This window comes from Bombyx mandarina, chromosome 15 (assembly GCF_030267445.1).
Source record: "Bombyx mandarina strain Sakado chromosome 15, ASM3026744v2".
Lineage (NCBI taxonomy): Eukaryota > Metazoa > Arthropoda > Insecta > Lepidoptera > Bombycidae > Bombyx > Bombyx mandarina.
Genome location: NC_143221.1, coordinates 394,716 through 417,309, shown reverse-complemented (window position 1 = coordinate 417,309; position 22,594 = coordinate 394,716). Strand labels below are relative to the sequence as shown.

Genomic DNA, 22,594 nt, shown 5'->3' with positions numbered 1-22,594 from the left:
TTGCCTAGTCCATCAATAAACCTAGTTTACGACTATAAACTGAACGATAAGACTGTAGGTAGATAGGTAAAACCATTAACCTCATATTCTCCACATTCCCTCACAAAGATCTGATGATTCGCTGACACGTTCAGGAAATAACTTTAAAAATGATGTAGTGCGTATATTGACATAACAGTAATATTTGGACACTCAAGGATTAGAAAACGATTGAATTCCACTTTATTCGCCAGAACACGATAAACAATTTAAGACCTATGAGGAGCAGATGAACACAAATGCAACATATATTGGAACTTAGATATTACGTGAATACCGCTGCCAAACTTCAGACATGATAGCCAGTGGCTTGGCTCTGCCCCTGGCATTGCGGACGTCCATGAGCGACGGTGACCACTTACCATCAGGTGGGCCGTATGCTCGTCTGCCTACAAAGGCAATAGAAAATAAGAAAAAAAAATCAGGTTCGTGTCTTCGTTATATGGTATAACTGCTGTAATGCATAACGCATTGTACCGATATGTGCGGACTCACAATATGGCCTGTGATCAGAATATTACGTGTCCCATATCATCTTCTCCTCTCCTCTCTTGCGTCGATCGTTGTCAATGCCGAGGTTGTGGCCTTTTTAATGACTTTCTCCTGGGTTATCCTGTGCCAATTCTACCTATCCTCGGCTGTGCGTATCATATTCCGCTTGTTTTTTTAACCAATATGGTTCCATCGCTGGACCATTGGCACCCACAAATGTATAATATCATGACTAGGAATACAATAGGCATCTGAACTAACAACTAATGAACTTGTCAAATACATAAAGCTAAAATCATAAGCCCCGTTCCATAATGCCGTAGTTGAGTAATAATTGTAATGAATGAGCTTTCTAAAACTACATTCGGTCGTGTGCTGAAACGGTCGTGCGTAACCACCAGATTCGGTACAAGTGAGACAACATACACATAATTTCTGTGGAATTTTCTCGTAATTGACACGACTTTTGCAAAAACTATGAAATTGATTGGAATGATTTTATTTACTAATTACACGCTTGTTGTCTATAAGTTGTTCCAAATGTTCGCTTATTCTCTAATTCGACTGGTCCTTATAACAATTTTAATATTTATTAAGACCCAGAGTATGTAAGGAACGCTATATACGGTCCAAAAAAAAAACGTACAGCCCACAATAAATAAATAGTCCATACAAATAATATTTTTTTCTTGTAAACAAAGAAACCAGTTAGTTACTTTATTGCAACGCGTAGGTATTTCACGTTAAAAAAATTTTTAAGGGATTTTATGACCTGGTAACTGAGACCTTTAAGTCATGTCTTACTTTAATTTATATTCATATTTTTATGAAAAATGATATTATGGAGTGAAATGAAATGAAGACGACTAATTTGACACATTAATCAACTGGGATGAAATTAAATGAAATGAAATGGGATGAAATATAATCTCAGTAAAATGGTGGTCATTTACTAAGATTTTTTCAGTGGACTTTTTGGAGGATACCGAGAAGTTACGTCCAGCGGCTTTGTTTCATTTTTCCACATTTGTGCACTTTCACAGATATTAAACAGTTAATAAACCACCATTATTACACATTTAAACCCGAAGAAACACTAAATACACAAAATAAAACAAATCACACAACTTCACTCCTCGCGTTTCCGCCAAAAAGTCTCACGTTAAAATAATTCTTGTAGAAATTTCTACCCTCAAAATTAAATGTCTTTCGTTTTTTAAAAAAAAGGAAAATTGTAATTTTTATGGCGATGCTTTTGTGCACTACAATCTTTTTTTCTGCTACAACAACCACGCTTAAATTTGGTCACACTGTGTGAAGGTTTGTATTTGAAATTGGTCACATCGTCCCTGTAGTTGGAACACGACAGATTCTAGCGCCGATAGTTAGTCTAGCTAGTGATCGAGTTACGATCGATTTACCACGAGAATGACCTCAAATGAACTCGTAGTTGCGACATTAGGAGTGTATGTACTGTATTGCATACCAATAAATGTTGAGTTTTTTTAATTGTATATACCGGTGCGTAGTTATTTTGAAACATTGAAATATGCAAAGAAAGCTGGCTCTGCACATGTTGAAATCCATCATCATGATAAAACTTAAAATATTAAGCTGAATCAAAATCAATTCAACTTAAATCTTATATTTATTGTGATGTCACATGTGTGTACCGATAAAACCGAAAGTTTCTTTCTTCAGCTCTATTTGTGACTAACTGGCTCGACATGAATGAAAATATCCATCAATATTTTTGTCATATATTTTTGAATATTCCAGTTTTCGGGACTACTTCTCCTACTACTAATTTATTTCCTTAAATATTTCATTCTGCTATCCGTTCTCAAGTAATGTCCATATTAACGAACAGCTTAATAATATGTAGTTTAGATATAATCTCCACATGAATAATGTCCTCATGGATTTTTATTACTTACTCGAATTTCGTTCGATTCAGACCATAAAATTAACTTTAACATTTTTACGTTATCTGATATTTTGTGTTACGTTGTCATGGTAAAAGGATTACAAACACGAACCTTACGTTTCGTCAAAAAGGGGACATGCATTACGCAGGACCTCGCGCTAATTATGCTAATATATTGTACTAGCGACCCGAATTTATGATTTATCTTATTGAATATTCTTTTATAAAAATATGGTCCTCACAGTAACAAATACAATAAAAAAGAACGTAACCAAAAATCTAATCTTTCCTCTTATATTAGTGGTTCACTATTTTGGCGATAATGGTTTACAAATAAAAGATAGATACATGCTGTTACGGGCTGTTTTTGTAGGACTATTTAAGACAAACATTTCCATTTTACATTATATACATACATACATACGTGTAACTCCAACGGTTTTTGCGCCGCACGCAAAAATACTTCGCAGATGTCAGATTTTTTTCTTACTGAATACTTATCGTTATATTTTGGGTAATTCACACTATATTTTTATAATTGTGTGTTATTATGATGTGTAAACTTAGTGTCATATTTATTTACATCGAATGCACAGCCTAAAAAATAAGTTTCAAGTTTTTAGCTTTAAAAATGACGATACTTTCAGCCAACTTTTCATTCCCACCTTTCAACTCTTTACAACCCTTTTTTCGCATTAAAAAGGAGCCTATGTCCTTTCTCTTCCTTTGACTATCTGTATATAAATTTCATTTAAATCGATTCTGTAGTTTTAGTGTGAAAGCTTTTTATTTATTTTTTATTGCCCGAGCAAGCAGACGAGCATGCGGCCCACCTGATGGTAAGTGGTTTCCGTCGCTCATGGACGTCAGCAATGCCAAAGGCAGAGCCAAGCCGCTGACAAAGGTTGAGTGCAAGAAATGAAACCACACTATCCAGCACCTGAGAAACTAGAAATTAGTATATTTACTTTTAAAAAAAGACTCAAAGCAAAGCGTCAAAACTTTGCTATTGAATAAAATGTCTATGACATGTGGGAGAATCGTTTTTGTTACTGAATTATGAACTCTAAATTGAAGGAGTGTATGATATAAATTCATTTTATGACTATAAACAATTAACTGTTGGGAACGTGATTTCGGTGACATCATGCAAACGATTATGTTGTATACCCTACAAGTGAAGGCTCTATTGTGAACACACAAAATCAACTCGAATGGCGGTCCCAACTTCAGAAACAAAAGGTCTGATCTAACTTTTAAAAAAAACTTTTTATGCGAAATCGTTTGTTTTTTTTAATTTTCAGATGAATTACATAAATAAATATTATTTAAGATGAGGTATATAGCTTTTATTCAAGGAATTACAATTTGAAGAGTTCCGATGAAATGGTTGACATCCTAAGCCCATAGACATCTACAACGTAAATGCGCCACCCACCTTGAGATATAAGTTCTAAGGTCTCAATTATAGTTACAACGGCTGCCCCACCCTTCAAGCCGAAACGCATTACTGCTTCACGGCAGAAATAGGCAGGGTGGTGGTACCTACCCGTGCGGACTCACAAGAGGTCCTACCACCAGTAATTACGCAAATTATAATTTTGCGGGTTTCATTTTTATTACACGATGTTATTCCTTCACCGTGGAAATCAATCGTGAACATTTGTTAAGTACGTATTTCATTAGAAAAATTGGTACCCGCCTGCGGGATTCGAACACCGGTGCATCGCTCAACACGAATGCACCGGACGTCTTATCCGTTAGGCCACGACGACTTCAATTACATTTAGCACCAGGTGGGCTGTGAGCTCGTCCACTCGTACAAACAATAAAATTTTTTATTGATTAACATTTTGGTTTACTAGAATACCAATCAAATCAATAAACCCATCAAAAGTTATGATGACAAGAAAAAAGTAAACTACATATTTGCGAAATTTGAATTCATACTACTAAGATACTCGATTTGTGGTGCGTGTGGTTGGTGAGCGGCGGTGGCCGTCTTTCTTCAGATTTTATGTCGCAGATTATGAGAAAAAATAATCCGCCTTTATTAATTTCGGGCCTCCATGGCTCCAGTTGCACTTCTAAATCGATCAATCAGACATCATTACATTAAGTTCAGAGACTCTAAGGTGTTGAGGGACCATGGAGATTTAGCGGGTTCAACTGTCTTACACATATATGTAGCTCCACAACCCAGCGTGCGAGGTGTAATTCCAGCTAGTCAACTTTAGCCACAAAGAAAGAGTGGAAAGCAATGTTCACGTTGTAGTAATCACATCAATTAACAACTGAATAAGACCCGCCGGCTTGACCGCCAAAGTTACTGAACCAAAACTACATTAAAACAGCTTGAGCTAAACAAAAAGATTACATACTCATGTCTAAGGCCAAGTTAATAATTGAATAGTACAAATTAATTGTAAAGGGACACACACACGATCGCGCACAAAGCGAGCCGGCCGGCGCGTGCGTCGCACTCGTAAACCAACATGCATAATTCTACGGTGACGTCATCAACAGCGCCTACCAGGTAACCCATGACTCATGGGTCCTTACCTTCCGGTAACCGGCGGTCTTTGGGACGACTGTAACGGGTGACTCAATATTACGGCTACTTTCTTCCGAGTTCTTAGAATGTTCCGAACAATTAAACCGCTCCGAAAATGAGTTTATGTTTGCAAATAATTTTACAAGATTCCCAAAACGTCCAACAGGGCACGGATTGGTATTGTGATTATATCTGTTTCTGACGTGAAACGAACCTGTAGAAAGAATGGTCGTTATACAAATACAAACTAGTGTTAGGTCGTCTGTGAGTACGCACTGGCAGGCTCGGACCAGCTTGTTTCTGTCGCGACGCAACCATGCCTTCTAGTTTGAAAGGAAGGGCGGAGCGTCAAGATGGAACGCAATATGACATTGTGGTGTTCGTAGACTGGGATTAAATGCTGCACAATTATATTGATACACTAACCCTCAGCGCTAAAGCTGTCGTTATGATATTTTGAATGACATATTCCCTATTTTGAAGTTCTTAGGTGGACTAACTAATTCGTCGGCAAGTGATGTGAATCAAATGAAGTTAGCCTGACTAAAAATGACGAAGGAAAACAGAATCCTCACTCTCACTCTAACTCTCACCTTGAGTGCTGATTGCATCTTGTGAGCTTTCATTGTTATATTTGTATGGCAGACCAATCCCGCAATCGTCAAAGTGTCAATTCGAATAGTTCATTTGATATTTTCATCTACGCTGTCTGTCTACGTATTTGGTCTGGTATCTGACAATCTCGTCCACTTAACTGGCAACATTTCAATCGGCGCAATGTTTTCGTTAATAAACATTTCTGTCGGGGTTGTCCCAGTTTGTTTACTCATATGTTTGGAAAGTAACACAATTGTAAAGGTATGAAGAGGTCGACACCCCAGTAACGGTAGCGAGAGCCGAGAGCCAGTGAGCGGTGCCTGCGAGTCTGGTCGCGGCTGTTACGCTGATTTGAGATGCGCCACTCGTCGACCGTGGGATTAAAGACGTGCTGCGATCTCGACGCTCAGATAAATGCAATGCGCTTCTCATAGAACTTGTGTTATTCTTACATTCGCATTTAATTTAGCAGCTGGGAAATCGCCTATTTTGTATTGTGATGTAGTTAGAGAACTTTGAACGATTTTTTTTGTATTTATTGCTTAGATGGGTGGACGAGCTCACAGTACACCTGGTGTTAAGTGGTCACTGGAGCCCATAAACATCTACAACGTGAATGCGCCACCCACCTTGAGATATAAGTTGTAAGTTGTTTAGCGGTAGGCAGCGGCTTGGCTCTGCCCCTGGCATTGCTGAAGTCCATGGGCGACGGTAACCACTCACCATCAGGTGGGCCGTATGCCCGTCTGCCTACAAAGGCAATAAAAAAAAAAAAAAAAAAAAGCTCTCAGTATAGTTACCACGGCTGCCCCACCCTTCAAACTGAAACGCATTACTGCTTCACGGCAGAAATAGGCAGGGTCGTGGTACTTACCCGCTCGGACTCACAAGAGGTCCTACCACCAGTAAAATTAACATATCTTAATAAATAAAATCCTGTCTTTATTATTTATCGTTACATAGATGGATAAACAAGTTAGTGAAGATATCAGGCCGACGTCTTAACTGTACCGTACAACTGTTCTATCATTAAAATCTGAATATACGACTGTTTCATGGCGAAAATAGGTGGGGTGATGGCACCTACCCTACTAGTCACTCAAATTTATTAATTTAATGGGATCGAGTTTGATTGCAAGACATGAATCTTTCATCGTGGAAGTCTTTCATTAACATGTGTAAAGTACGTATTTAAAAAAAACTGATACCTTGGATGGTGATTGAAACATTGATGGATGAAGTACCAGAATCGTCGTTTCGCTTGATACGTCGTACATCGGACGTTTTAACCTTTAAGCCACGACAATTTCATATTTACAAAAGGCTATTACGATTATTAGATTTTGTCAGACTCCGTATAAAATAGTGTTAGGTAAATTAACGAGTCATTGTATGTAATACCTACCCAGTACGAATAAACGAACGCATAGAAAAAAAGGTGCATTTCATGCTTCTACACTACACAATAATGAAACACTTATTCACAACTAAACCCAATTTAAATAACTCAAACCATTAATAGCCACAAACAAACCGAACAGGACCCTTCCAGTTTTTTATTTACCTCGAAAGGATATTTTTTATTTACATGATCATTCGTCTCTGTAGATAATATATACATATGTGAACTATACATATGTCCACTTGTAATATCGCGCCAGCAACAAAACAAAACTACCGCTTTAAAAACGGCTCACAATTTTTTTAACCTAACCACATTGGAAACTACATAAGTGGATTCACTTGATACCCAAGACATAAGGGGAAACATGTGTGAGCTCAACCAAAACCTCCGGATTTTAGACCTATTCACATGTAGGGTCGGACTTAGCTTAAACTTTTTCCTTAAATGCACCGCAAAAAGTTCCGCTCCATTTACCTGTATGCTACAGACTTCGACTAAAGGTTCGGAGTATAACTACTAAATTAATTTACAACATTATTTGTAGTTATGATCGTAGCATAATGTTGATTGAATGATGGAACATTTAAACGTCTGTTGAAACAAAATAAAATATTACTTATGCTGCAAAACAAAATCTTTTTACGAGACTAATGCTCACCTCAGTGCCTTGCGCTTAAAATGTGAAAATTTAGTGTGCCTCTTATTTATTAATATTTTCAATAGGATCATACTTTTTCGATAACGCAGAATTTATATTTTATTGCTCACGAGACAAATTTTCGAAACATTTCGAAAGGACAATGCCCAAAAGTGGGCCAACTTTATGTCAAAACTATTTGTACTTGAAAAACTATGCCTTATTTTTTCACGTTGTTTAGTTTATGTATCAACATTTCTTTCAACCTGGCATTGTTTTACATAAAAATAAATTACTTATTTGATAACATCCCAAAACTGAGTGCCATAGTTTTTAAATTCGCCAATAGGCAAAGGATTTAGCCCATAAAGCCTTATAGTAAACCTTTAAGCTGCCAAACGAAAGAGTTGTCTGTGACTTGAACAACAAATTAAAAAAATTAGCTAATGGTTATAATTCAGACTTTTTAGTTTATTTTTGTTCCATTCAATATTTATATATTGTAATAATTATTATTACTTAAAACCATGAATTATTTAATATTTTTAGATATTATTGATTCCATTACAGCCGTCTGGTGTAGTGGTAAGTGACAACGGCCGTCTGGTGTAGTGGTAAGTGACATGGTCACTACACAAGGGGGTTGCGGGTTCGAATCCCGCCAAGGGAAGATATTTGTATGATAAATATAAATGTCTTTTCCAGGGTTATGGATGTATATTAAATATATGTATGTGTTTAATAAAAATCTTACATTTATATCCGTTATCTGGTACCTGTAACACAAGTTCTTTACGAACTTATCACGGGGCCGGTTAACGTGGCGTGATTGTTAGTAAATATTTATTTATTATTTATTTATTAGTAAAAATCTCAATGGCCTGCCATTACTCTATTCTTATTATATATGATCAGAGAGTTTTGGCAGCAACCCGAGTGAAGCGTCACTTGAAGTTTTATTTTAATGTTTTTTTAATAGTTTATTGTGATGTATAATATATAAATTGTGTATTGTTTTGTGTATTAAACGTCAATAATCGTTGTTCACGATTATTGAGGCATTGGAATAAAACTGTGACTAACATAGCAGTGACTGTTTTTTTTTTTTCAAGATAAAAGGTCTGCGGAAATTCCCGCTCACTCAATGTGCTATTCATCGAGTTGACGTCAAAACTCCCAAAAAGCAATAAAAAGAGATACACCAGCTTTTTATTGAAAAAAAATAATATAACTACGACAGACTAGGCTGTATAGGCTACGCTCTTTGCCTGCTTATTGGCGAATTTAAAAAAAACAACAACAATATCGTTGCCGGCTTCCGGATTTTCATTTCATTTTATTATTATTATGAGGATATAATAATAATAAAATGTACGTAAGGGCTTATTTCTAGCAACATTAACCACAATTATCTTATTTAATACTGTAAATAATGATGAAAGCGATTATTGATTTCGAAGAAAACGATTAACAACTTAATTTTAGCGGCAGAAAAAAACAGATTTCTCTTAAACCTGGGTGAGAATATAAAAATCGTTTTCTGAATATGAAACGATATTTCTTTGTCTATCAAATTAAGTTAAAACCATCGTGACCCGACAACTTTTTTTAGGGGCCCAAACGCCCTAAGAAAATGGGCATTATCCTTTAGCAGCCCTGGGCACATATTTAGTTTTTTCACGATCACAGCTGATGTGTTTTTTTATTTTCTATGGTTAGAGAGGCGGACAGCCGGTTCTCTACCCAGACAATACTTTTCGTAGGCGTCATACAATTTCACTGGAAGCCATCATATCCCATATTTAAGTAAATAGGTTATAATTATATTAGGTTTTATCCATAGTAGTCAGGACATAAGTATTGTCACACAGTAACAACTTTTTTTTTTAGAATGCTGGCCCCAAAAAAGTTTATTGAATTCGAATTTCGAATTGTTCATGAAAATAAAAATGTATACTTTTAGAATTTTACTCATTTTTAAATATGGAGTGGACGCTTAAAGAAGACCGTGTTGCAGTTATTGCGTTGCATCGTTGCGGTTACGCGCCAATTCAAATTTTCAACATACTGAAAAATTTGAATATAACCAAAAGATTCGTTTATCGTACCATAAAACGATACAATGAAGACTCTAGTGTAGATGACAGGTCAAGAAGTGGTCGCCCTCGGTCTGTTAGGACTCCAGCAGTGATAAAAGCTGTGAAGCCGCGAATTCAAAGAAATCCCAAACGTAAGCAGAAACTGTTGGCCCTTCAGATGGGGTTAAGCAGAACCACGGTGAAAAGGGTGTTAAATGAAGACTTAGGGCTTCGGGCATATCGAAGAAAAACAGGACATCGTTTGAATGCTCGTCTAATGGACCTGAGACTGAAGAGATGCCGCGCTTTGTTGAAGCGGTACGCGGGAAAAAATATCGGGAAATTCTTTTTTCGGATGAAAATTTTTTTACCGTAGGAGAGAGCTACAACAAACAAAATGATAAGGTGTACGCACACAGTAGTGAAGAAGCGAGCAACCGTATTCTGCGTGTCCAACAAGGTCATTTTCCATCCTCGCTCATGGTATGGTTGGGAGTTTCTTATTGGGGCTTAACAGAGGTACATTTTTGTGAGAAAGGTGTAAAAACAAATGCAGTTGTGTATCAAAATACAGTCCTGACGAACCTTGTGGAACCTGTTTCTCATACCATGTTCAATAACAGGCACTGGGTATTCCAACAAGATTCGGCGCCAGCTCATAGAGCGAAGAGCACACAAGACTGGCTGCGGCGCGTGAAATCAACTTCATCCGGCACGAAGACTGGCCCTCCTCCAGTCCAGATTTGAATCCGTTAGATTACAAGATATGGCAACACTTGGAGGAAAAGGCGTGCTCAAAGCCTCATCCCAAATTGGAGTCACTCAAGACATCCTTGATTACGACAGCCGCCGATATTGACATGGACCTCGTTCGTGCTGCGATAGACGACTGGCCGCGCAGATTGAAGGCCTGTATTCAAAATCACGGAGGTCATTTTGAATAAACTTTAGTGTCATAAGAATCTATGTTTTGTTAAGTTCATTTTGGTATATGAATGGTTACATCTATACTAATATTATAAAGAGGAAAGATTTGTTTGTTTGTTTGTTTCGAATAGGCTCCGAAACTACTGGACCGATTTGAAAAATTATTTTCCCATTAGAAGCCGACATTGTCCCTGATGAACATAGGCTACTTTTTTATTTTTTTATTTTTTTTTAAGGTTTCATGTGTGTTTTAATGTTTCCGAAGCGAAGCGAGGGCGGGTCGCTAGTAATGAATAAACTTGTTTCAATTATTTTACATTAAACATGTGACAGAATTTATGACCTGACTAAGTATATATATAAAGCGAATGAGGTCATGTATCTGTTATGAAAGTATGGATCAATCTTCGGGCTGGTATCGAGTTCCATTTGTTATGAATACACATTTATTTGCACTAATGTAAAACTTCACAGCATTTAGAGTTGTCGGTAAGATGTCCATTTGGATTGGGACGATTGGACGAACAACCATGTTTTCTAAAAAGATTTACAAGGTATAGTGAAGTTAATCAGTCTTTCTTTGGTTGACGTTAACTAATGGCGAATCACTATGTTTAGTTGTTGCCACCAAACAGTTCACGCATTACATTTGCCAACATCGTCGAAAACATAAACCAATTTCACGACATTCCTTTCCAAACGTCAAATGTTTCGTCAAAATACAAAGATGGAAAGTTTTAAAGTGACGACAATAAGCGCTCTTGTTTCCAAACACAATGGGCGATTCTATTGACAAACATTCACGTAAATATTCGCCCATTTTCACCAAGCACTGAAGATAATATTTCGGTATTCGTTTGGGTCAATGGTTTCCATTGAAGATCTAATATTTTAAATGAATGTTTGTGTTTGTTTATTAGTGACAATGCGCTCGGGCGCTTTTTTAACCGATTAATAATTATCAATTATGTTATTTCAAGGAACATGTTTGTCAAAAATCAATGTGCGACAGAAGGCATCTTATATACAAAGGTTTTTTGTGCAATTCTGATCCAGTGAACCGTAAGACAGTCTACATTCGAAGTTAATACACAGCGACTTAGCAAATTAGTAATTCCCTCGTGTTGAGTATAATGGGCTTAGAGAGTTTGGCCACGATAATACAACAAGTGTCATTAGTTTAACAAAAAGTTAACAGAAAAACCCAGGTATTAAGTAGAAGACTATGTTCAAGGTATATATGATTGATTTCAAGTAGATACATTATATAATAATTTATATTATAAATTATATAATAATTTAGATAAATTATTGAAATAAAATTGCACTAATAGGAGAAAAGGCGACCTATGAGACATCATTTACTAATCATCGAGTTATCGGTTAAGGAAAAAGGTTCTTTGATTGTCCTTAGTCTGTTTTTATAAGGATTGTGATCGTTATTTAATGAATGGCTAAAAATGTGGCATCATCAGGCTCAGAAATATTACCAGCCATAGTTGCTCCTAATAAATCTACAACTCGTAATGTGTAAGAAGATACTTTGGCCAAAAGTTTTGTAAGAGCAAGGACAACATTTAGTTCAAGAGTACATTAAAGTACCTACTTTACATTTCACCGTTAGAAAGAAACATGTGACGTCACTCATCAGAGTTCATTGTTCCATTCAAGAACCGTATCGTGTAATAATATAACAGGATCGAATACCTTGATGGGAATATGTTATGAATACACGTAACAATAACAACTAATTTGTACTGTGCTAATGAGATCTATCCGGTTTTTATTGTTGCTATGTTTTAGGTTATATTTTTATTTTATGATTTAGCATTATTTGCTTACGTCGAAAGCCGTCGATCACGCTGATAATACATTGGCTGCCTCGCTGTGAGCTCTCGGTAAAGAACTGCGCGGGGTGTACGCCCATACAATTTTAATAAAAACTACAAAAATAACGGTACGTCAGTCAAACATTAGAAACAGCAATATGAAGGCGCACTCCACGAACAAGTCCATAATTATGTATAAATATAAAATAAATAATAATATTACTTGTCGCCATTGTCGGCCATTCGTTATTACTCAGACAATTAGAATTTAACTTAATAGATAACATTGACTTTTACGTTTCACTAAGGCCTTCAGCTGAGAGCGTTCATTGCTGCAGTTTCTTGGCAGCTTTTGTTTTTATTTAACTTATACTAGTGGTAATCGCAGTAGTCAAATTCGACTATAATTAATTGGAATTGTAAGTTTGTACACTATTAAGATTTTACTTTTTACTTCTATAATCTCAAACTTGACCAAGGCTACACTATAAAAAAATATTAATAAAGACAAACAATATTTAATCTATTCTCAATTTGATCACAGACGTCAAGAACAAAAGTTTGACAATAAATATTATGCATGCGTGTGTGCGTCAAATACATGGTATGTAGTGTGTGTAATGTTTTCTTTATTGATTTAATGTATCTTTTATGCATTATATTAAAAAAATATTAGCTTTGTGCACTTCTTCTCTATATTCTATATAAGTGTGGAAAATTTCACACTCCTCCGTCCGCGCAATTTTCGTAAAAAGGGATACAAAGTTTTTGCTTCGCGTTTTATTTAACTTATATCACGGACACAGCCTATTCTATCTCTCACAATTCCTCTGGGTTTACGCAGGGACTTCGGGTGTGTTTCGTATCGTCGTTTACAGACCAAGTTTGTATATCATTGCACTTATTGCAACATACCTTATTCCTGCCGTATTTGTTAAAGTGATTGTAGTTGTTAGACAGCTAACCAAACGTAGCTGTGGTCGGGTTTATTTAGTTCCATATAAAATGATTTGTTCATGACTAATCGTGTTACAGCTAACTCGTAATTATTTTTAATGACTTCAATACAAATAATATCGTAAATTATTAAAAACCGTTATTCACTAGGTTTTTTTTTGGTAAAAAGGAATAGTAATTTGAATGCAGAAAATCTAAAATACCTGTTAGACCAACCATGTACATTTAAACGTGCTTTACTCACTTTTGTGACACGCTGAATGTATGACGCTGTGAGGAGCCCGTTATGAACTGATACATGATATTTGAAAAACTGTGAGGGCGTAGGTGAGCTGTCTAAACAAACTTTTAAAAAGTCTGTCAAGATAAGCCCGTCTTTACCGAAGTCGAATTAAAGCTCAAAAAGTGGAATGACTAATAAAAATATTTCTCTTAGTTGCGACGTCGCACCTTTCATTTCAAAGCAAGTAGGGGTGTGCACTTGCGGCATGGGCGTGGCGTTACGCATCTGTGACCACGATGTCACCTGCGCGTGCAGGTCACAAGGTTGTTTCAAATAACTCGATCATTTCAACTGTAACGAACAATCAACATTAAATATGTTTCAATTTGCAGTATTGTATTTTTTTTCCTACATAAGGACTCCATCACTTCTTTCGAGTCTCATCCCTCAGAGTGTTAAGAACGAATTACCTAGAGCTGTTGCGCAGAGGCACCAGTCTGAGCATTTGATCTGTGTCCACTCAATGTGGGATTGGAGACCGGCAGAATTCTTCATCCACTCTTCGTAGCGCGAAAGCCGTCCCGTTGATCCATGGAGTAAGGTGGTGAAATTTGTAATAAGTCAGAGGTATCCGCCACCTTACCGACGTATGACTGGTTCCCGATAAAATAAGCCAGGATGGTGACGTTTGCTTATCTAAGATAACAAAACTTCTGGATTCAGATATTGTTTTTATTGCTCTCAAAGGCGAATGTAAGGTCTGCTCATGGTAAGTCGTTGTTAGCCCATCGACAACCTTTTTTCCCCTACCTATGCTGATAGCTTTGAGAGGCTATATCAGCGTTACCCTAACGTGTAGGTGAGCTCTCGGGGCTCAAACCGGAGGTGTTGCCAACACTGTCTTTAGCAAGAGCAGGGCTTCGCAGAATTCACCACCGGATCGGAAACGCGACCCACTGAGAAGATCCGGCGAGAAACTCAGTGGGCTGTGTCTGTTGGCTAATTTACTCGCCGAGCCCTTCGTCGCGAGCGACGGGTTCGGCGAGGACAGTGACCGGTGCTTGAGGTACCTAAAAGCACCGTTAATGGATCGGGAGGATCGGTAATGACGTGTTTAGGGCAATCGACAACAGAAACGTCCTCTGGAGTCCACAGTCAGGACTCATTCAACTAGTGAACTCAAACATTGAATCTAACTTTGTTAATGTTGCTCGTGCCATCGACTACGGATGGACGCGTGTTAGTCCATCATGAATTAAACGGAAAAATGTGCCTAATGGAACAAGCACTGCGTAAAAGAATGAATTGAAATGCCTTTTTATGCTTTCGCTATAAATTACCGTTTCTCTTTTATAACGGTATTCGCTACCGAAATTCACAATTACTATGTAATTAGATAATGCAAAGCTAGATACATTCGCGAATCGCCGACCACATTTTTGTTAATTACAGCTAGTATTCTTGGAGACGCGCGGTCCAATAATTGGAAGTCACTTTGCATTTTCAGTTGTGTTTACTCTGAATTAGCAGTCATTTTCGAATAGAACTTGCAATATCTTCTACGCCTTTTATTAAGCATGTCAGTGGTTAATACAAGCCACTGAGTTTCTCGCCGGATCTTCTGAGTAGGTCGTGATTCCGATCCAGTAGTAGATTCAGCGAAGCACTGCTCTTGCTAGGGCTAGTGTTAGCAATTCTCTCAGGTTGAGCCCGTGAGCTCATCTACCGGTCCGCATGAAGTTGGAATAGTCCCTTAGGCTACCAAAGATTATGTAGGGTAGAAAAAAAAAATATATTCAGCGATATTTATTGAAACCCCATTAGGTACAGAATTACCTAACCTACACACTACTGCCACTACTGACATTACTGCTGATAGGTTAATGGATGTTTTAAGTAGCAATGAAACCAGTTTCAAAGTACATTTTAATCGTTACACGGTATTTGTATGTATTTTAAACGTAACTACTTATTCCATAATAGATAAAGTTATGCAGGGGACGTCGAATATTTTTTTTGTAAGCTTATTAATTTCAGAAAATCTTGTAAATAAATTTCAGTGTGTCTTTGATATGTTCTGCTTTTTGTTTATATCTAAGCTTTTCTTCTACATACACACATATAGCAAAGCTAAATATTATGAACCAAATAATCAGTAAGGACGTAACTAGGGTTTATATTTTATACCGTGTTTTTGTTTATCTTCAATTCTTGGTAACACAACGTTTTTTCATTAACTAAACTAACGCTCCTCGACACTAGTAAACGTAGAATAGTTATGATAATGAAAAGCGCTTCCAAAAACATCCCATGTTCGTTAGCCAAACAAGGAACGCTTGGCGTCAACCTATGAATCCAGGATCAGGCTGTATCCTGTGTGTATGTCCATATTTAATGCGATATAATTAAACTAATCGCGACACGTGTTGTGTGGGCGACGAAATCAGACACCTAGTTCAGTGAAGCCTCACAAATATCGGGAAACAGGATATAGCTTACATAAACGTTTTAGTACTATAACTGGGTTATGGGAGCAAATGATTCGTCAAAGGTTTATAGGAATACATTCATTTGTATGAGAACACTTGTGCCGTAACCAAATCAATTTAAACTTGCTCTGGTCAGCCGACTCAGCACAACTTGTTCATCTAAGAGATCCTAGGTTCAAAATCGACCTATTAACTATTCTAATAAGTCATAGTTTTGCACAATTTACCTTTCGTAGGGCTTATGTGAGGAACAAGGTACCACCATCCTGCCTATCGCTACCGCCAAGAAATTATGCGTTCCGTTGCCGTTAATGGATAAAATTAAAACTGTAACGGAAGTGTGGTTATAAGCGCTCAGTAGTACTAACAGCGACAGTCCGTGCGGTAGTTTCGGAGGAATGGGTGTCGGTTGCCTTTTACTGTATACTTTTTTAGATAAATATGTTAGATAATAATTTTAGATTTTATATGCATCTGTGAGGAGCTGTGTGTGAACTGCTTTCATTCATTGATGTTTCGGTGAGAGGTCGAAAGTACGCAGATTTCACTTACGTACGACTTTGAAACCCGACCGACATACCAACTTGATATTTTAGAGGTTTGCCAAGGAAATCATTAATACAAAAATGTTTTGTAAATGATGAAAGAGTTTTTTCTACATACTTCAGGAAGTGGCCGCAACCTCCCATTAGTGGGAGCAGCTTGCAACTCAGTGCTTATAATAGTTAAAATTTATTAGATAAAAGGGTGGATTCTTTAGTGAACTGATTCAATAGGTATTTTTCCTAGCCCAAAATGGATTAAAACAAATATCTGTTCTACCTAACTACCTACCTTGCAGCAGAGAGCTGCAAGAAGAATAAAATGATTACATTGCACAATAAGATACAAAAACAAACACTAGAAGAAAATAATTTTCAAGTTCAGTTAAATTTTCAACATAATGTCAACATTAAGTTCAACAATTCAATAAAAATCAAGATATAGTATAGCACAATATGACGATAATCACATAAACACAACCAGTACTTTTTTTTTATTGCTTAAATGGGTGGACGAGTTCACAGCCCAATTGGTGTTAAGTGGTTACTGGAGCCCATAGACATCCATAACGTAAATGCGCCACCCACCCTGAGATATAAGTTCTAAGGTCTCAAGTACAGTTACAATGGCTGCCCCACCCTTCAAACCGAAATGCATTACTGCTTCACGGTAGAAACAGGCAGGGTGATGGTACCCACCCGCGCTGACTCATAAGAGGTCCTACAACCAGTAATTACGTAAATTATAATTTTGCGGTTTTGATTTTTATTACACGATGTTATTCCTCCACTGTGGAAGTCAATCGTGAACATTTGTTGAATACATATTTCATTACAAAAAATTGTTACTCGCCTGAAATTCAAACACCAGTGCATCGCTCAACACGAATGCACCGGACGTCTTATCCATGAGGCCACAACAACCTTAGTTACCTTTGTTCTTTTGAAACTAGGTCATTTGACCATTTGTGTCAAACGGAGGCAATTTTTTTTTGTATTTATTCATTTAACCTTTAAGAAAACACTGAACAAGTTTTTTATTCTTGCAAGTCTATACATATGTTGTTCAATATGATATAAGTTTCGAGTTTAAATTACAACGGCTGCCCCACCCTTCAAACCTAAATACTTTACTGCTTTACAGCTGAAACGGGCAGGTGGTAAGCTCACATAACATCTGACTTCCAGTAATTATGAAAATTGTAATTATTGCAAATTTGATTTTCATTACATGATGGATTTCACTAGAAAATCTGGTACCTGCCTGCGGGATTACAACTCTGGCATAGTCACATCAGTTAATACAAATTCACCAGGTCTCCTTATCCTCTAGGCCACAATAACTTCTATTTAGGCCATCAGGACTTCCATGTTTATGAATAATATGATAAATAAAATTACATTTTACAATCACTCCCAAAATTAATGGTGGTTCAATTTAAGCAATTTAAATTAATTGTAAACAACATTATTACATGAGTTACCTACTCTATATTAAAGTTTACTTACATGATATGCCAATTTTAATGTAGATTCAATTAATACAAAGTTTATCAATATTTCTTAGTTTTTTTTAAAGTAGTATTAATGTTTGAACTTTATTTTAATTAAAAAAATATTTTCGTTACAGTTTTTTTTACATTGAAAGCAAAAAATTTAGAAAACAAGTAGTCACTGCAACATATTTCTTAATGTGAATCTTCACGGTCAACAAAACCCGATGTAAACGATAGTTTCGCGAGAATGTTAATTTTACCTTGCTACCTTGCGATTGTTTTCACTCTTTTATTCAATTACAAATCTTTAGTACATGTCTTCCAATGAAGCACTTTGACAAAAAGTCATTCAATTTAAATTAACTATACGTTTGTGTTTGCGTTTAAAATAAAATTACGTAGGTCTGTATTTTTTTGGTAGAAATGTGTACTGCACAAACCTGCCAGGCTCGCAGCGCCGTGTCGACTCCAAACTCCCACCGTCATTATGTTGAAATTAAAGAACAACAAAGTAACCACAAAGAACTAATAGTAAACATTAATGCATGTTTAATTTAAGATTAAAAACTTAACACAAATTAATTAATATCAAAACCCTAAAATGCGACTACCGATATAACGAAAATAAAAGTTTAAAAATAAACATCACAACACATGCACTCCTACTAAATGATAAAACTAAACTGTCAAAAAATAAGAAGTTTATCTATGTCAAATGCTGTCAAAGGTGCGAAACGTCTATACGTCAAACGTGATCTATACGTCAAATGTCAAAATATGTTTTTTTTTAAACATTTATGGCCTGGTAGTCGACGCGTGTGAATAGGTAGCAAATTATCATAAAGCCGAGCTCTTAGTCAGGTGAATATTGTTCCACGTCCCTTTATCCCAGTTTACAGCTATTTTCTTACATAATAAATATTCTTGTTGCAAATTAAATTATAGTAACGAATGTAATGTTTCATTTAGAATTTGTAAGCAGATCTAAACAAAGATTAGTAAAGCATTAATCATATTTTTTTTTCTATTCTATTCTATCAGCCCATGGACTCTAATCATATAACCAGATGTATATTACTGGTGGCCGAATCTCTTGTGAGTCCACACGGGTAGGTACTACCTATTTCTGCAATGAAGCAGTAATGCGTTTCGGTTTGAAGGGTGGGGCAGCCGTTGTAACTATACTGATACCTTAGAACTCATATCTCAAGGTGGGTGGCAGCATTTACATTGTAGATGTCTATGGGCTCCGCTAACGACTTAACACCAAGATGGGGCTCACCCATCTATGAATATAAAATAATAATCTATCTATCAATATATCTTTTTATCGAAAATTCATCTTTTTTCCCTACCAATTCGCTGGTGGACTAAAAGGCTATATAAGCCACGCCCGGAAGGCTCAGCCTGAGAGACTTTGCTAACACTAGCCCTAGCAAGAGCAGTGCTTCACAGAATCTACCACCGGATCGCTGCCCACTGAGAAGATCCGGCGAGAAACTGAGTGGGCTTCATTCAAATAAGTTCATTTGTCGCTTTGCTACTTGTTTCATTTTCTCAAACAAAGTTTGTCACAGAATTTTTGTAACTCAAAACAACATTCCCTGTCTCTCGTACAGCTAGTATCTACATTTCGAAAGTGACAGATATGGTACTTGAAGCACTAAATACTGCTGAAGATAAAAACACGTAGAAAAGAATTGTGGACGAGTATTTAGATAAAAGTCTTCAAAACTCACCTCTTCAAGTTTCAAATAATTCAAATACCGACTGAGAAGAAGAATAAGGACATACATTTAAATAAAACCAAATCATCAGCATAAAGACAAATTGCAGTTAATGGGGTTGGCAACTGTCAAAGTGGCGCTGGTGTGCATTGTTCCCATAACATTCAATATTTGTATTGGAATTTTTGATTAAAAATTATTTTAAGCACAATGACGCGTTGTTTTGTACCAATATGCTCAGAAATTGGAGTACATCAATTCCCGAAGGACAAGAAAATTAGAAGACTGTGGTTAAAGGCCATTTGACGCGAAAAAAGTACTCCCACAAAAAGTTCGAGGTTATGTCGTAAACACTTTGTGGAATCTGACTATGAAAACATTAGTAAATACACAGGTATGCTTCTTTCTATCAAATATTTATAATGCATGACTAGGTGTAGCACACATCTTTGTTCTCTTATTTAAAAAATCCAATAATAATTAGTTAGGCATACTATTAGTTGCTAACAAATTTTGCAAGTAGATTTATGCTGTAAGGAACCTTTTAACAAACACAAAATCAGACTGGAGGAAACACATTCCTCATGAGCTATTGTTCATTATCAGCTGTTACTATTGAAAGTTCTATCTAAATCGCTGCATCCATTGCAATAACAAATATTTTGAAACTATGGTCAGGTTTCCTTGTGATAGTATATTTAAATGTTATTCTTTGTGTTGTAGGTGTCAAACATTTACATAAATATCTGAAGAAAGGTGCTGTACCATCTATATTTTCATGGAATATGAAACCAGTTTCTGAAGAAACAAAAAGTAGAGAATAAAGGTTACAAACTCGTAACCTTAAAAAACAACTTTTTAGCCTGCCCAACACTTCCCAATACTGTGAAGATATAGTACCCCTTGTTTAGCCTCCCCAACACTTCCCAATACTGTGAAGATATAGTACCCCTTGAAGAACACAGCAATTTGCATTTTGATTCAAATGTCTCTCAAGAAATTCTAATAGAAAATAATAACTCTAGTATAGATGAAACAATTACAAGGCATCATATTACTATTGGAACTCAAACATCCAATATATTAAGATTGTTCTCTACATTAACATAAATATCTGAAGAAAGGTGCTGTACCATCTATATTTTCATGGAATATGAAACCAGTTTCTGAAGAAACAAAAAGTAGAGAAGTTACTTATGTAATATTAGAGAAGGAATTGTCAATAAAAATAATTAAAAATATTCCTGATTTTTTATTTCGACAAGTGTGTATAGTTATAATACAGATGTTTTTCATACAATGCTTCTTTGAAAATATTTTCATAAAAGATTTCTAATTTATTTAACATATTATTTATAAAATTATTGTCTTTTTCAACATAAATCACTGATGTCCTTGTAGGTGTAAATGACCAAGTTGCACTATGTTTTGCCTGAGCAGTATAACTGTCCTTGGATTTGATAATAATATGGGTAGGTTTTTTTTTGAGACAATATCCCGTTACATTGTTCTAAGTAAGGCACCGTTGTTATATTTATTTCATGTTTTCTGCTAGCGTATGGACATTTCACTTCAATTATAGCTTCTTCGCCCAACACGCCATCAGGAGATGCAGCAAGATATGGGCGCTCTTGGCTATTGAAAATGCCACATGGTTCCACTAGCAAATCATATATATTAGCATATTTTGCTAGAGCATTTTTTTCATTTTGTTTCAAAATTAAAATTTTGGTCATGTAGCTCTAATCTGAAAAAAGCAAAATAATACATTAGTTGGTAGGTAATGTGTGTAATATGAGCAATTCTTTTTGCACATGCTACAAGGAATAAAGTTCCTAAGGTACACAATTTAATATTATTATTATAATAGCTACCGGAAACAGTTTGAGAGAAGTTTTCTAAGTTAAAATAAAACATCAACATTGTACCTTTCGACAAAATCCACTTTTTTTCTTCGTAAAGATGCAACACGTTTTCTCAACTCCTCCTTTAATTCTTTAACTATCCAGTTGGAATACATGTTGTAAAACTGTTTAGCACTACTTAGAAAGTAATAAGAACCGTATCAAAGTCACAAAATGCCGAAATATCACGAACGCAAAACACACAAAATGGCGGCTCTCTGTGACAAGGGAACAAGCTACGCTGGCGACATCTGAGAAAAGCTTTAACCGGCCAACCCCATTGTGAGGTGAATGAAGTTAGCCCCTCAAAAAAATTTTTTTTTCCTGTTTTATACTTATTTTCTATTAATTCGTTTGTTCATCATTTATTCATGATTGTTCACTGTTAATAATTGTTTGTTCTGCATTTATTTATTTAAAAAAAATATTTAAAAATATACCTACAAGTCAGCCCCTCTAATGCAATTTTTAATATTTTTTCATCCTTAATGACTCGTAAATATTCATTTTCGATTGTTCTTATACAAAACACGTTTGTTCTCTTTCGAAATTACTCGTTTTTTGTTTAATTTACTATTTTTATTAGTTGAATAAATGTATACAAAATATGTGTACTGCGCATGCGTCAACTATAATGCCTAAACTTTATACGCGGTTTTAATCGTGAAAAAAAAAACAAATATAAATCCTGAAGGAGCAATTAATTGGTATACAGTTTAATTAAAAAAATTAATAAATTAATAAATGAAATAATGTGCATTGGCGTTAAGT

General features: G+C 36.0%; 1 protein-coding gene and 2 long non-coding RNA genes across 5 annotated transcripts in view; 1 reads left to right on the top strand and 2 right to left on the bottom strand.

Annotated features, from left to right (window-relative positions):
* Positions 1-18,877, bottom strand: part of crb (cell polarity complex component crumbs) — a 63,318-nt gene extending 44,441 nt beyond the window's left edge. For all 3 annotated transcript variants that reach the window (XM_089733403.1, XM_089733404.1, XM_089733405.1), the window contains exon 1: positions 18,633-18,877. In XM_089733403.1, coding sequence (XP_089589529.1) covers positions 18,633-18,678 — 46 coding nt within the window. In that variant the 5' untranslated portion in view covers positions 18,679-18,877. The remainder of the gene's footprint in view (positions 1-18,632) is intronic.
* Positions 18,878-20,018: 1,141 nt separating this feature from the next.
* On the top strand, positions 20,019-21,158 carry LOC149501396 (uncharacterized). The gene is made up of 2 exons (XR_016324221.1): positions 20,019-20,313; positions 20,643-21,158. It is a non-coding gene; the product is annotated as an uncharacterized LOC149501396 (long non-coding RNA).
* On the bottom strand, positions 21,159-22,391 carry LOC149501395 (uncharacterized). Its single transcript, XR_016324222.1, has 2 exons — positions 21,848-22,391; positions 21,159-21,666 (listed from the first exon to the last, which is right to left on the bottom strand). It is a non-coding gene; the product is annotated as an uncharacterized LOC149501395 (long non-coding RNA).
* Positions 22,392-22,594: the final 203 nt, after the last annotated feature.